The sequence below is a fragment of the Dermacentor andersoni genome, chromosome 3 (genome assembly GCF_023375885.2).
Source record: "Dermacentor andersoni chromosome 3, qqDerAnde1_hic_scaffold, whole genome shotgun sequence".
NCBI classification, from domain to species: domain Eukaryota; kingdom Metazoa; phylum Arthropoda; class Arachnida; order Ixodida; family Ixodidae; genus Dermacentor; species Dermacentor andersoni.
This window is the reverse complement of record NC_092816.1, coordinates 148,472,825-148,489,165: the sequence shown is the minus strand read 5'-3', so window position 1 is coordinate 148,489,165 and position 16,341 is coordinate 148,472,825. Positions and strand designations below refer to the sequence as shown.

Below are 16,341 nucleotides of genomic sequence, written 5' to 3'. Positions count from 1 at the left end.
GGTATTAGAATGACGTAAGGAGTCGTTAAACGAAGAAGAACTACACCACGGGCCCGGAGATTGCTGAGAACGTGACGGCGTCTGGAAAGCGGCGTTGGGCGCATTCAGTTGCTCTATGTGCTCCTCTAACCATGAATCAGCCGAAGTGTCTGGCGTCTTGGAAAGAGCATCTTCAGTTTGAGAGACCACGTCATAGACATCGTCAACCAACGCCGCAAGACGACCGAGAGACAACTCGTGCGCAGTAGCAATGGCGAGGACAGACTGGGCAATGTGCTTGAGGAACAACTTGAGCAAGTACCCTTGCGTACTGATGTCGCTCTCACTCATAAAGCTGGCACATGCTGCCGAGGAAGTGTGACGGTCCTCAGTCATCGAGCAGTTCACCAGTGAAGCGCACCCTTCGCAAAAATGTGTGTGGTGTATTGCAATGAGGAAAAACGAACTTAAGCTTCTGTTAGCGAAATCGTGAAACATAATGCGTTATATTTTTGGCGTGTGGTTGAGCGGCTACATTGTACATATTTATTTCGACAAAAGTATGAAAGCGTTAGACAAAGCTTGGCAGCAGTGGCGCAAGGATAGTTTCGACGTCATTTAATGACAATGTAAGCATGACAGATCGTCGCGGGTGTTCCTAAGCCCACAAAATGCGTCAGGGTGTTTACCTATTAAATATTGGTGCTTGGAATGATCTTATCCGATGAATCTTATACATTTCATACCAATTTACTATTGTACTCTTAGGAATAACGGGGCATAAGGCATGTCATTGTGCTAGAAAACCGGAAAAGTGCATAATGCTGTTGCGTAAATTTTTAATATCCTCTACTTTGTCTGCAAGAATCTCATTCACCTAATGTCGGAGTGGTGGTGCTCGAGCTCATAGCCAGGAGCCGCAATAATGACAGTATTATCTCAGCGAGCAGCGTTGACTGGTTAGAAACGGCAGCTGATCCAGCCGGATGTTGATCGTGCTAAGAAGGTCGGCGTGTCAACGCTGCTTTTGCAGCTCGTCGTAGCGTTGGCGCAGAGCAGTTATTTGACGTACTAGTTCTGCGGAAACCCGCGGGTTTCCGCAGAACTACTACGTCAAACACTTGCCTTTGCTTCGTGTTGTCGGCAAATTCGACTTCGCCCTGCCATCTGCTAGCCGCCTGGTTAGCTCAGATGGTCGAGCCGCTGCCCCGGAAAGGCGGTGGTCCCGGGTTCGAGTCCCGGACCAGGACGAATTTTTCTTCCACTATGAGGCTTTCCTTTCGAGGAACCCGTAAGGGTTCCTGTGTAGCAATTGCTACGAATGGGTGGATGTCTGATTTTCCCTTTATTCAGAGTAATTTCTGCCACAGTGCGCGGCTTCTTCGCAAACAGCATGTTTAAAACGTCGTTCTCTATTCCCTTCAAAATAGACTTGATTCTGTCTGACAGATCGTGTCTGGCATGGTCGCGTGGACTTTTTTGCACAGGTCTAGAATGTATTCGGTGTAGGCCGTGAATAATTAATCCAGCTGCTGAACTCGTTCCTGCAAGCACTCCTCTGCGCACAGCTTCCGAACAGCAGGGCAGTCGAACAGGTCTATGAAAGAGGCGTTAAACGCTGACCGCGTCTAGAAATCTCTGTCATGGTTTTGTACCCGCGAGGTAGGAAATCACTGAAGCAAGGAGATCACCGTCGTAAGCGGAAGATCAACGTCACAGGCTGCCGTTTTTGAGTCAAGTTCTTCGCTCTAAGCAAGACTGTGAAGCTTTAATAAATGTACAGGTTTCTGTTACAACCGCTGGCCTATTCAAACTTTCAGGGGTTGTCTATATTTCTCCCAACAGGTGGAATAAATTAGCCAATTACAATCAATAAATACAAGCCGAATTACCTCCACTCTCTTATCATATGGGTTACTGCAGAAATTACTTTTGACGGTAAAGCGTCAAATGGCCCATTCAGAGACAAAGCGAGCGTCTGTCGTCTCGACAAGAGAAAAAGAGAACCTAAATTAACATTGGCTGTGACGCCACCTCACGAGAGCACCTCGACGGAGCCCGTCGCCGCCTTCTGGGGTGATAACGCGCCAGGTGTTGCGTGAGAAGAAAGGGCATCGCTGCGACACCGCTTCGGGCTGGCTCTCGCCTTCTGAAGCCTGAGTTATCCGCACTATCCTTGCACCCGCAAGCTCTCTCCAGGGTTCTAACTGTGCCTCAGTAAGGCCATATCAAAACTACGAAGCCAACTGGCCAAGCGTCTGAATACATTCGCTTGCTCGCGAGTTCATAACTCGAGGGACCGTTCAGCGGCGTTCAAGTGTACATTAACGCTGTAGCATTCCCAGATCATGAGAAGTGATTAGGTGTCCTCGGATTTGTTATTGAGAGACTACCAATTTGATAACTCGAATAGTGATTATAACGGTTTTACATGACTTGTAAAGCGTTCTTTTTGTATCAGTTCCTAAGAAACTGTTCTATCCCACTGCACTTGATGAATGTATAACGTTTCATGACATCTGAAAATATAGCTTGTTTTTCATACGTGAGCGTTCAAAACAAGCGTTGCACAGTGAATACCTTCTGTTTACACAATCAGTGTGTATACGTTGCAAATTCGCATTTACGTCCTTATTGCGAAATGCTCTGTGCCACTGGAGCCACATACTTCCTAAAACCATGCATGCAAATGGCTTTTGTTGTTGGGGAGGTTCAACACCTTGTAATTATCTCGAGTAGAATAATAGTGTAGAGCAAAGAAACAAAAATAAAACTGTGCCCTGAAGCTGGGATTTTATAAATTTGTGTCTGTTCCATCAAATATAACTTGTAAGTGAAGCAGTGACTATGAAGTTCTACTCTTCGGAGTGCAAACCATACCGGATGAAGTGTAAACCACAACCCGCGATAACGGAGTTGAAAGTAAACTACAGTTTACTACAGTTCACTATACATCCCAAGTACCAATTTACTTTTCATATATTTAGGATATGAAATAGTTAACTAACCAAACGCGAAATTTCGCAGGTTTGACGGTTTGGGACGAGCAATGAAGTCGACGTGCCTGTTCTTTTTTCTAACCACCTGTGTCCTTGATTTCTATGGTAAGACTACTGCTGGAGTTTTTAAAAGGGAAATGAACCCTTCTATCGTCTAGGTGAATAATGTAATGTCTAGATGAAGAAAGTGGAACTTATGTGCCTTATATACGAAGGTGACTTTCACAGAACCAAACACATGAGTCTTCGTTGCGCTCTTGTACTTCGTCATAGCTAACTGTAGAATGCGCGCAAGCAGCCTGTATACACTACTACACTATACAATCAACCAATACATGTTGTGCATGCTTCCGTGATGTTTACTGACAGTCCTTTTCCCGAACATTGTCTTCCAGGGCCATTACATACCAAGCAAGTTGCAAGGAAAACAGGTGTTTCTTGAAAATCTCCATAGGTTACATGTGTACCTCATAGCACTGTCGTGTATGGTGGGGCTTCTAAACGGTTAATCTCCATTTAACGTAATTTAGGGGGTAAACTGCAATGCTTGATGACACGAAACTCAAAAAACACAGGGCTGCGAAGGACACCTGTCTACAAGTATACTGAATGAGTGTGGGTTGCCTACAGTGGGCTCCTACGTTTCCTGTAATCATTGCTCTAGTTCTGGAAACAAACTTTGCCAAGAAATGACTTCTTTCATCTTCGCCATGGGTTAAAGAAAACCGAAAACAAGTGAGGAAACACTGCAGAAAAGCAATAATTAAACCGTCTGTGTAAGTGCGTTATTTGTGAACATGCAATGTACTGAAATAAATGTTCATGTGAAGTGCAGAACTATGGCCACACCAAAAGTTTGACCGATATTATCGGGGCGTGATTATTTTGTGTTTCTCGGAATTTTTAAAATCGCCTTTGGCAGATAACTTATTTCTTGTTGGACGAGATTATAAAACACATATTTACCTAATTTATTAAAATTACCAATTAACTGCTCAATTATTTACTTTACTGCACATATTTCAATTTAAAATTTTAGTAGCCGGTGAGTTTGCGAGACATATGCATTCTTGGCGCACATCTCCCAATTGGCCTCGCTCTGGAACTTCATTCGTAGTGGATACGGCTGGCTAACTCGCCGTCTAGAATTGGTAAATTGCAATATGGGCCGTAAAGTAAACAACCGAGTTGATGACTCCATTCTTGTTAATTAGTCGAATATGTGTTGCTATTTCTACTGAACATTGTAATATCTGTCTCTTCCAATAATGCAGCTCGAGGTCAAGCAATAAGTTATCTGCCACAGGTGATCTTAAAAATTTTGAAAAGCTTAAATGTGATCAGACCGTACGCTACGGCGCCGTGAATTTGCAGCAAGACAGCGTCTTGCTTGGCAATATGTACACATTGCTTGCGGTGCGTCGGATACGACGTCAGTACGCTTGCAACATTTATTGGCTACGACACAACTCCCTTTTGTTTCATATCCATGTCTATCAGGTGGTGATCGCATGCTCGTGCGTTGCCGTGGCAGAGGTTCTGGAGGGCCTTCAGCGGTAGCTGAACCCAATGCAGACGTAGCTTCTAATACAGGCTTCTGGCCCTCGGTTTGGTTTTCATCGAGCTTTTGAGGTGTTGCTGAACCAGGCGGCGTGTATAATATTTTTGTTCGAATGCAGTGCATATAGATATGAGTAGCAGTGAATAGACTATTAAGCATAGCATTTCCAGATATTAGGGAGGCTATGAAAACGTAGACAGCGTGTTGTTATGAGTTATTCTCAAGGACGAAAGCCTACAACTGGAGCGCAGACAGATAGAATGGATTTATCGTAGTGTGAGCGCAACAAATGCCTGCCTTTCAGCTTCATCATCTCCACATATCACCATCAATTGTACATCTTCTTCATCTGTATATATCATCACCAGCAGCACAGCTTCATTCTCGTGGTAGTAGCACGAGCTCGCCGGGAATAAATTGGTTTCTTACAAGCAGTAGGCGGTGATTTTCGTTCCCCAAGACCTCTCGCACGTTCTCACTGGAGCTCTGCTCACGTCGCCGCATAAAACCACGGGCCATGCTGGCTTCATCGAATCCAGGCACGTCCGAAAGAGCTGCTCCACTGCAGTCTTCCCCTTCCGCCGTGACCATCAACAGCCGCCAGCGCGACTCCTAAGTCTTCACTGGTCTACGCGGGGATGACGTAGAGGACTGGCTCCAAAACTACGACCTCATAAGCTACTTCAATAAATGGGACAGTTCACAGAACTTACGGAACATCCCGCTCTATCTGTCTAATGTTGTGAAAACCTGGTTTGGGAACCATGAGCCCGAGCTTCCTGACTGGGCGACGTTCACGCTACAGCTTTGGCAGACTTTTGGTGCCCCAGCCCTTCGCGCTGAGGCCGCGAAGATGAAGCTCGGGGAGCGCATCCAATTCGCTGGGAAATCGTACACCTCATACATTGAGGATGTGCTGCTGGCATTGTGCAAGCGTATGAACGCCACTATGGCCCAGAGCGACCGAATGAATACAACACACTATTAAAGGCAGAAACACCGTTGCTTTCAATGCCCTTAATGTGCGAAATTCTGCTACCTTCCAGGATCTGATAACTACTTGCCAGCGACTCGAGGAACTACAGTCCCTTCGGCTATGCACCAATACCTCCGGCATTCGTCTCCCTTTAACCATGGACTTGCACACTCTTATTCGCGACATCGTCCGTGAAGACCTTCACGGGCGGTGCTCTTCCTGCGCTCCGCAAAGTATCGTCCCTTCTCCACCAACCGGCTTGCGCGACGTCACTCGGCAAGAGATCACTTCCGTATCGCGTCTACCCCGCTCCGATGGCCACTGCTCTAATCAGGTACCAAGGTATGCCAATGATGCAGCGCTCTCTACAGTTATCACCGCCCCTTCGCCTACACCACGAGACCACCCTCCAATGACTTCGCTATCACGGCCAGTGCATTTACAGCGTTACTACGCTCCGCGTCCCGCCAGGCCCATTTGCTACTACTGTGGCTATCGAGAGTACTTCTCCCAAGCTTGTCGTAGGTGTCAACAGGATGAGCAACTTGGCTACGTTCCCGAAGAATTCACAAGCGTCCATCCAGCATTGGGCAGTCCGCTCACGGCTTACCGCTGCTTTTATCACCAGTCGCCTTCTCCTTCCTACCCTACTGATATGCCCGGTAATTCTCGTGAATATCGCAACAGTTCGCTGTCTCCACGTCATCGTTCAGTGTCGCCTCTCCGACCCACTTCTCATGTCGCGAACAGCGCTCGGAAAATCACCCAAGGCAGTTTTAGGAGGAGAAACGGCATCCACTGGACAGCCTACAGTTTCTCCGGAGCGACCGTCCAATTTGTTGTCAGTGTTTGTAGAAGGTGTATACGTCGAAGCTCTCGTTGATACAGGCGCTGCCGTTTCAACTATTCGTACTGACTTTTTTTCCCACCTCCGAAAAGTGACCATGCCTTACTGCGGCCCTTCTCTTCGTGCAGCGACCAATGCTCATTATTCAGCCAATCACGCAGTGTACTGTTTGTAGTGTCCATAGACGGAATTCGTCACCACATTGTTTTTGCGGTATTTCGGGAGTGTACCCATGAACTCGTCTTGGGGTAGGACTTCATATTTCCGCGTTCGCTTCTATCTCTTGTCGTCAGTGCCTCATACAACTGGATACCGCAGGAAATCCTCTTCCTAACCATAAAGAACGCATCCATGTCGTCACCTCCTCTGATTACGTTCTTTGGCCATCTAGAGAAGCTATTATAAGTGTCAGCTCCTGCAACATTGCACATGGCGACATACTCATTCTACCCTACGGCCATGCCCTTTCTCGAGGGATTCTGATTAACCCTGGCCTTATTCGCTTCTCTCAGGGGTCTGCAGTGCTTACCACCTTAAACCAAACTCCCGAACCCCAACTGTTGCCTCGTGCATCAACTGTCACTTGCGCTGCTGACACTGATTGCGCCGCAATTGTCACACTTTCGGCAGTGCCACCCGAGTCAAGATCGCCGCCAAGTAATGCCTCATCCACAACATTGCTGGCAACCATAATGCCTATATAAATATATAAAAGCACCAGGTGCTCTTATATCTTCCAAATTTATAGAGTGATCGTGTGTTGAAGGGATTACCGGAGAACGAATCATTACAGAATGCTGGCAGCTTTTCGTGAGGGCATAATATAGGTCCGTACATAAGTTGTAAATTATATGTCACTTTAAAAGTGAAAACAGTACCTGCTGTACTTCTGGGGGGTTTTCTTTGGAAACTCTTGGGGATATTCTCGAATTGATATTTGCGCGTCAAGCACCTAAAACAACATGTTTCCTTGTCTGCAGTATTCCAGAATCCTTGCGGATGCGAATACGTCACTTGCAAATACTAAATTGAAGCAGTGCCGCTAAAGGTGTCAGTAGATGCTTAACACAGTAGTCCGTGTACACAAAATAATGGGAGCAATGGTCGTTCTGCTTTGCTTTGGATTCTTGTTTTCATGGTTTAACTGATACTGTGCATGAGGAACTGTGTCCCCAAGGCAGACGTTTCATGGGCGTGACATAAGCAAAAAAATATATCTCAGTGTTCACACTATTTTCACTGGAAGCAAGGAAATACAGTGCACAAAATGTACAGCGGAAAAACACACTGACAGAAATTTTATTTTGCCAATATGTTGAACCAACCGACCCAAATCCCTACAACAATGTAATGTGTACGTTGGCTTTTAAACATTGAAGCTCGAATTACAGATTCAGAGGTGAACATGCGAGAAAATTCAACTTCTCGAAATGTATTCCCTGACAGCTTTCCTGGGGGCTCTGTATGTGCAGTGTACCCACAAACACATTTTCACACAGCGAAGGTTGAAGGAGATGTTTGTCTGAGAAGCCAATGCTAAATCTTAATTGACGTTCAGCTTTTCTCTTTGCTGCATTAGGCCTCACGTTATCACCCAGTACGGTACGAAGGCAGGCATGCTTTTAGTGACAAAAGTAAACCAGCGGTGTCGTTGCGACCCGCATTCCCGCCTTTTGTTGTCAACTCGCGGTTGTGTTACTGTGTTTGAACTGCCAGTGTGTTCAGTATATTCTTGTCACTCTAGTTTACTGTTTCATTTGCAATAGCTAGTTATGCTTCATACTAAAAGTCCTCATGATCTATTCTTAGGCCTTTTCTATGTCATATTTTAGTCACCTGGAAAAACATAAATGGAAGGTGACATGAGAGAGCATTAACACCCAACGAAATAACAAAGTTAATAGCCAGCATTTGCTGAATGCAGGCTACATGGCGCTACAATATCACGCAGCAACAAACGCCCAGCCCTCACCAAATCATATACCATAATGACCAGCGCGAACTCTTGCACGCTGTTAGGTTGGAGAGAACTTCCAACACAAAAGAAGAGGTTTCAGTGGTCTCTCCATCGGCCCTCACCGCTTGATGCCCACTTTCGTCCTCAGTTCCAGTCTTGTACACGAAATCTTGGTCCCAGGTAACTGAAAAGGAAAAGCGGTGACAATGTTTTCTGCAAGCTATGCAAGTTATATTTCTGAAGAGGTAACTTCTGTGATATCACAATATATGCTTGAATTAATTTATGAAGAGAGTAGTACAGAGTCATAGAAGGACGCTTTTGCTACCTGCACAATAACAGCTAAACAATTCTGCGTGGTTATTAAAGGTTCATTGTTTTCACATATCTGTTAAGAGCCATGCCGATACTTAAAACGTGGCCCGCTTTTTTTTAATCCAATTCGCCATACCGACATATTCACCACTGCTTCTCTGAATCACTGCACTTATACTACCATAAATTGCTCAGAAATATGTAAGTGCGAATATGTATGTACTGCGTGAACCACCGAAAACATTGTGATCATCCCGAACAGGGGCCCTATAACGTTAAGCTATTCCAATATGTGTCTATTACAATCTCCTGACGTCAAATTGGCGTAACCGCCGACGCAAGCATCGGGCGGTCACCCGCAGGGTTGTCTGAACAGACCAATCAAACGCTCTCCTCGTTCATAGGAGGTCACTTTTGTTTGCTTGAAAAACAAATAACATTGCCTACACTGAGCGGCTTGCCTTATCTAATTGGCTCACAAGAGGCGAGGAGCACGTTCAAGTGGAGAGGGATTCGATGGGGCCGAGCCATTGCACTGAAAATTTATAACCGGATGAAGAGGGTGGTGCCGGGGTCTTTGACTGGTCCGCTTCCCCTTACTTAACTTGCGGTGGCTGGTCGAAAATTGCGGCGGCATGCAACGGAAGCTTAAGAATGACGCTGAAACGGATCCTCAGCTAAGAATATTGGCATAGCGAGATCGTAAATGGGCCGAAAGTTCTCGAAAACGTTGCACGGCGAAGCAAAATGATTTATTATACGCAAATAAAACCATGCTCTCCGGCAGGTACGAATAGCACGTGCCTGAGCGATCGGCGGCAGTCATTTTTATTCCTTTCGGAACGGCGCAGCCTGCGGCTATTCCGAAGAAAATTCAGTTTTATTCGGCATATTAATGCATCTTTAACGCGTTCACGTCACTTTGACGCGGTGAGGTTTCGTGACGTCACGCGACAGGTAGGTGAAGTGGGTGCAGCCCGAAAGCTTTTGACCAATAGCCGAGGGCTAATGGCGAAAAGGCGTCGTATGAGGAATAACTATTTTTCTTTTGTTTGGTCAAATCATGCATAATCAGTGTGTACCCGTCATATTAGATGCGGAGCTATTGCGGTTTTCGTCACGTCGCGTGACAGACAGGTGAACTGGGGGTGGCCCAAAAACTTTTTGACCAATCGCGGAGGGCTGATTGCAGAATTGGAATAGAAAAGTTTGGAATAGTTTTACGTTATAGCGCCCCAGGTGACCTGAATCGAAATAAAACATTGTTTCACAGAACAGTTCTTAGCATTGTAGAGTTATATCCGTTCTTTGGTGACGTCTTATAAGACTAACAACGCTGATAGTGAGTGCGCCATTTGTTAACATTTGTTAACCAAAACATAAAGGAAATAAATCACAATGATAACTACCTTACTTTAAAATTTATACGGTATTTAGCAAACTAATACTCATCTCTGTGGGAAAGAGTCATGGACCTTGAGCAAGCAGTTATGTCGCCAATTTTCAACGACCCATGGAACGTATTAATAAATTTTTACCTGCTTTCACTAGCAGCCCTTCCTTTTCAACTGGCTGCCACTGGGCAGGCGTGTTGTCCAAGATGTTGTTTTAAAGCGTCCTCCCTTATATTTTTCCCCAGATCCTTTCTATAACGTTCAGATCCGCGATTTTAGTAGCCCCTACAACCAGCTAGCACCATTTTAATTGAGATGCCTCGACTTTACGAGCAGTGTACAGTGTTGAGAGATAATGCTGAAAAGCACTTTTCAGCAGGAGACGCGCCACTGGAGGCGTAATGAATGGTAGCATGTCCAAGAATCGCACAATATTTTTCTGCTGTAAGACTACATTTTACACTGTGCAAGACACCAAGACCTATGTTTTCAGACAGTACGACACACATTATTATTCCCCTGAAGCTAGTTGCAATGTCTAGCACATAGTGTGGGTCGTACCGGGTGTTCTTCATCGTTTTTTTTTTTTTTTTGAGGTGAGCCAAATGATTTGCTTTGGTCCTGTACTTTCGTGAAGGTAGATTCGTCGGAAGAAATTGTGGTCATCCATTATTCAGTATTTCAGTAAGCCGGATTGCTGGTACATTTCCGGACCATCTTGTTAGCTTCAGAAAAGAGCAGCTTGCCTAACAGCGAGAAGTTGACAATTGGAATTCTTGTTTTCCTTCCTCACCCATAGGCCACAACACTCAACGTGACCCTCAACCTCTTCTTTATCGTGTCAAATAACCCCCCCTTCCCCTCATTAACCCTCAACCTTAGTGCCTAATTTTCATCCCGTGCTCTTTTAGACTCAGCTACCAAGAATCTGCCGTCTATTTCAACAGTAAATTTCTGGAAGTTCAATTAGAGTTTCCTTGCCCCCGAGAAAAAAGTAGACATACACCTTGCCAGTGATAAATAATAAGCATAAGCGACATTTATTTACGAGCCAACTAGGAACTATCTGTGTTAATGCCATAAACGGGGACGCTAAAGTGCAACGAAAAAAATCAGCAAAGCTGAACCATGTAGCCGTGTTCACAAGACTTCCTTACTGTGGCAACTTCGCAATGAAAGTGTGTTGCATTTCTTTTCCACATGTATGAACGGGGCAGGAAACCTGCAGCACTCAAGAACCACCCAGTTCGTATTATGGCCAAATTTTTACGTTGTAAACTCATAAAGAATTCCCCGAAGATTACGATACTCCCTAATAGGAAATTTGAGCACAGCTCTGTACGTGGCGCGGACAATCTACCTCGTGCAGAACATTGCAAACGGAGAGAAGCGTGGTGCGACGGTCTCGCTTATCGGGAAATTACGAGAAGCAGCGCGTGGGTGACGCATGGGCGCGATTAGCAGCAGTCGCCGTAGCCAGACTCCTGCTCAGACTCCAGTTCAGACTCCAGTTCCTGTAGAATAGTTGTCATGTTTTCCCCACATTTAAATCGCCGAAACGGGCACTTGTGTCTATCATTTTACCTCAGTCATCAGAATGGCTTCCGAGCTACTCGAACACATTATAACAACGAAAATATCGATACATCTAAAATCATATAACTTCTATACCCACCAACATTGCTTTCGCGAAAGTCTTCCGCGCGTGACCCAACCAGCGGAATTCATGTGACACGGATTAATGTACAAGGAGGCTAATGAGATTGATGATGTGTTATTATTTTCAAGTGCACTCACTCAGGCATTACGTGCTCAGCCCCCTGCTATTAAAATTGTCATTACTCCCTCTCTCGCGTAGTTTTATCAGTAAGCTCAAACATTTTTACAGGGTCTGCGCTGTTCACTTTTGTTACCAACCACAGATCTAGCCTCACCCGTGGAGCATTTGGACTTCTCCAATGTGCTTGCTTGTTGCCCCCTGCTATTCTTATTCATATAATAAGCTGCTGTGTAACACTAAAAATAAACAAACACTTCTTGCCGACGATTGCGTTGCTTGTAACCCCATAATTCCTGAGGACTGCAAAACCCTAGAGAGTGGTATCAACCCTGTCGCCACATGGTGTATAAAAGCACACATGCGTCTGAACCTCACCAAATGCAAGTATCTCCAATTTACCAAAAAACAACCCATTATTCCTCACACTTACAGCATAGATTCAACTTCAATTAGAAGAACTCCAAATAAATACATCTGTTCGCCCCTTAAGACCTCGCTTTCATGGGCCACCCATAATGAAACCGTTTCTTCAAAGGCCTCACAATCACTTGGGCACTTTCAACGCCTTCTAAAATGTGCATTATCCGACGTGTCTAGTGTATCAGACATGCTTGAGAACAAAACTTTAGCTCGCCATGTCATATCAGGCCTTAATTTCCTGCATTCGTACAATCAATCAGTATCACGACAAAGCACTGCTAAGCGTACCACACAGGCAACCCACATGAACCAATGTCATGCGATTGCAAGAATAGATTGTAACACTCGACCACTAAGGTCTTCAATATTTTGGCATGCAATGATGCACTCGAATTTACAAGCCAGATGAAGTAGCCTTATTCAGCGATCACGTAGCCTTCCTTCAAATATTAAAGCGTGATTTTTCGTAAACATGCGTTTGCTTCTTTCTAGCCTGCGATTTGACGGGCACTGTGAAATGCGATTTCGCCTCCAATGCTTCTTTTTCCAGTTTCGGCAGCGGAAAAACACCAAATAGACTGTGCTGATCCCGGTGATTTGCTATCGAGTGACACAGTAAAACAATACTGTGCAGTGACCTCATTTGCAAGAAATGCTATGTACTTCAAACCATTCTTAGTGCTTTATTCATTTTGCACACATTTTACAGCTAATGCAGCACCAAGTGGACCTTCACCGAGCGAAGTTAAAACCGGATACAAGTTAGGAGGATTTCCAGGAACAGCAGGCCTAACAGAAACCCTAGGGACAGGAAAAGAAGCAATAGTGCCTGGAGCAAGAAGTCCAAAAGTAGGTATTTCAAGTTCAAGAGCAGGTAGCCTAAGCGCCGGAGTTTTGGGAGCAGCCGGGCGAGGAACAGGAAACCTAGCAGCTGGAGGCGCAGGAGGAGTTGAGTTAGGATTAGCAGGTAGCCTAGGAGCAGCAGGCCACGCAGCAGGAAGCTCAGCAGGAGGTAGCTTTGGAGTAGCAGGTCTAGGAGTAGACAACAGAGGAACAGGCGACACAGGAGGAAGCAGACTACAAGGAGGAGGCCATGCAAATAGCGGGGGAGTAGCCGGAGGCCTACAATCAGGAGGAACAGGGCAAGCAGGCTATGGAGCACGTGCACAAAGAGCTGTCCTCGGACAATCCTCAGGGACTGGCTTGCAATCAGTACCATCGACAGCAGCTGGCAGTGGTTCCAATGGCCCAAGAGACGTCACTGTAGGGAACACAGGACATGGCTTAGCCGTTGGCCTGTCAGCTGGACAACAACATCATGGCCAGCATAACGGTGCCGTCGGGAGCCTGCTGCAGCAAGGCCAAGGGTCCCAGATGCTCCACCAGACGAGCCAAGGATCTCAAGCAAATGGTAAATACTCGGAAGCCTGTCGATGACAATGGCACATAACACATTTGAAGTAATACACGCAGAATGCACTAGACCGGTGCATGTGTACCGCCTAGTTCGGTTTACTGCAAAGAAGGAGACAAACACTGGAACAATAACAAAGAGCATAATATACAATCAGTGAGAGATTGCAGGCGTTGAGTTCACTTGCATTTGCAGCTGAGCTGTTTATGTGTTTAGCTTACCTGCCTTTTTTGGTGCTCTATCAGTCACCTTGATACGAACTTCGTATGCACAGGTAAGTCCATTGTCAAAGGATAGGTGGAAGCATCGGGCTCTCATTTTCTGGGCGTTGCAATGCTGCTACATGCAGATTTGCTGTCGATGCTCTGCGCCAGTAAGAGAGCTGGCTCCATTATTCGCGTGTGATCTGAAGCAATGTTAGATGCTTCCCTGCTTCCCACGCATAGATATTCGCCTACAGTCTCCTAATATGAGTGCCCTTCAGAATGCACCTACCTGCGTATCACGTAAGTGATACTCAGCGTAATATGACGAAATACGGGCAGAATTTGAAGATGAATAAAAGCGATGACTGTCTACTACGTTTATTAGAAAAAGCGGGAGAAGATACATACATAAAGATATCGGTCATATAATCGATGGCCTGAGCACAGAATAAAAGTAACGTTAACTTAACAGCTAGATAATCAAATTCTTCATCCACCCGCCTTAGTTGCTTATTCGTTTTGTTGTCGTGTTGCTCAGCACCAGGTCGCGGGCTGGAATCACGGACACGGCGGCTTCATTTTGGTCGGGGCGGGCGTAATAGAATAAAACACCCTTGTACTTAGATTTAGGTGTACGTTAAGAAACTCCAGGTTTTAGTATTAATTCGGTGTCCTGCACTATGGCGTGCCTCATAATCAGATCACGCTTTTCGCACCCAAAACGTCAGAATGCTTTAGTCTCTTCATCGAGTGATATACCAGGAGGACTATTTCTTCGTAGCGTCTGCTGCGATCATTTGACTGATATCTTTATGCTGATAAGATGTTTATTGGCAGCGTGTTCCTGCGGTCCAAACGGCGCTACGAGTACGAACAGTGAAGCAGCGAGGGGCAGTCTCAAAAGATACTTGCGGCCAGCCGTATACTAAGCCAAGCGTTGGCGTTGCTGCTGGTCGCGGGCGCATCTTCTTCCCAATCGGCCCCCGTATACAAAGAGCCATCCTGGCTACCTAAGAGGTTGGAGGGAGAGGGTCGGGGTAGGGTTTGAGACGCGTCACGTGGGCGAGGTCGCGTCCGCGCTGGCGCATGTCGACCAATGGAGTAACTGGCTTGATCGGAAAGCTTACCGGCAGGGGCGGCGTTCGCTCTAAGGCACGGCAAGGCCCTTGGTACTTCGGGACCTGCTTCGAGGGACGCCCATGAGTTTGGCAAGGAACAGCCAGCCCTACAAAAGGCCATGGGGCATAGGTGGGATTAGGAGGTGACAGGGGGCGGCTTTCCTTCTAGCGCTCATGTTCTTGTGTTGTGAAGGTGCGGACGAGCTTGCGCCCCTCTCCTTTTTGTCGGGCAGCTCCGTACACAGGTGGGCACTTGGAAGCGACAGGACGGTATGGATGTAGAGTGTCTATGGTATACGAAGGCTCCTTTCCGTACAGGAGGAAGAAATGCAAATATCCCGTAGTGGCATGTACCGTGCTGTTGTATGCGAACGTTTCAAATGGAACTACGCGGTCCCATTTACCATGATCAGATGCCACATACATCGCGAGCACATCACCGAGAGTGCGGGTAAACAGTTCTGTGAGCCTGTTAGTCGGGGGTAGTAGTCCGTGCTCGTTCGATGAACCATGTGGCATTCAAAAAGCAGAGCCTCGACGACCTCAAAGAGGAAGGCGTGACCACTATCGCTAAGGAGTTCTCGAGGTGCGCCATGACGAAGTATGAAGCGATGTAGGACGAAAGAGGCCACATCCCTCGCTATCGCATTTGGTAAAGCAGCAGTTTCGGTGTAGCGTGTAAAATGGTCCACAACAACTATGATCAACCAATTGCGATTAGGTGTTATTGGAAGCGAGCTGTAGACGTCAACGCCAGCGCGATCGAATTATTTGTCAAGGGACGGAAGCGGCTGCAAGGCGCCAGATGCGCGTGAGTGTGGCGACTTGCGATGTTGGCAGTCAGTGCAGCACTGAACAAACTTTCGGAAAAAAAGTATTCATTCCGCAACAGTAGAATCGATGGCGAAAAAGGGGCACATATTTGTGATATTAAGCAATGGAATGAAGCTCCAGCTTAATCAGCTAGAACAGTACAGCCGGTGTCTGAACATTAAAGTACAGGGCTTGGTTCAGAAAGAGAAGGAAAGCCTTCTATCGATAATGAGCAGTCTGGCCTGCCAACTTGAGCTACCTGCTTTTGAGCATTGCGACTATGATGTAATTCACAGACTACTACCTTGCGTCCGCAATGAAGCTGTTGTAGATGCCCGATTTTCATCTTGTTGCAAGAAATGTGGCTGAGGAATCGCTCTTGCCTCAGGAACAAGGAATCGAGGATGAAGATTTATGATAACTTAACGCCCATAAACAATCGGCTTCGCTTACGTGCGGGGTCAAAAAGTTCCGAAAAAAATTCGCGCTAGTATGGCCGAAAAAGGGAGCCGTTTTTTGTACGGAAAGCTGAAATCGAGAGAGGAAAATGGATTCGTGATGA

General features: G+C 46.1%; 1 protein-coding gene across 1 annotated transcript in view; it reads left to right on the top strand.

Moving 5' to 3' along the window:
* The first annotated feature begins 3,011 nt into the window (after window positions 1-3,011).
* LOC129383112 (uncharacterized) overlaps window positions 3,012-16,341 on the top strand; it is a 49,201-nt gene continuing 35,871 nt past the window's right edge. The window contains exons 1-2 of the mRNA XM_055067415.2: window positions 3,012-3,083; window positions 12,938-13,639. Coding sequence (XP_054923390.1) covers window positions 3,029-3,083; window positions 12,938-13,639 — 757 coding nt within the window. The 5' untranslated portion in view covers window positions 3,012-3,028. The remainder of the gene's footprint in view (window positions 3,084-12,937; window positions 13,640-16,341) is intronic.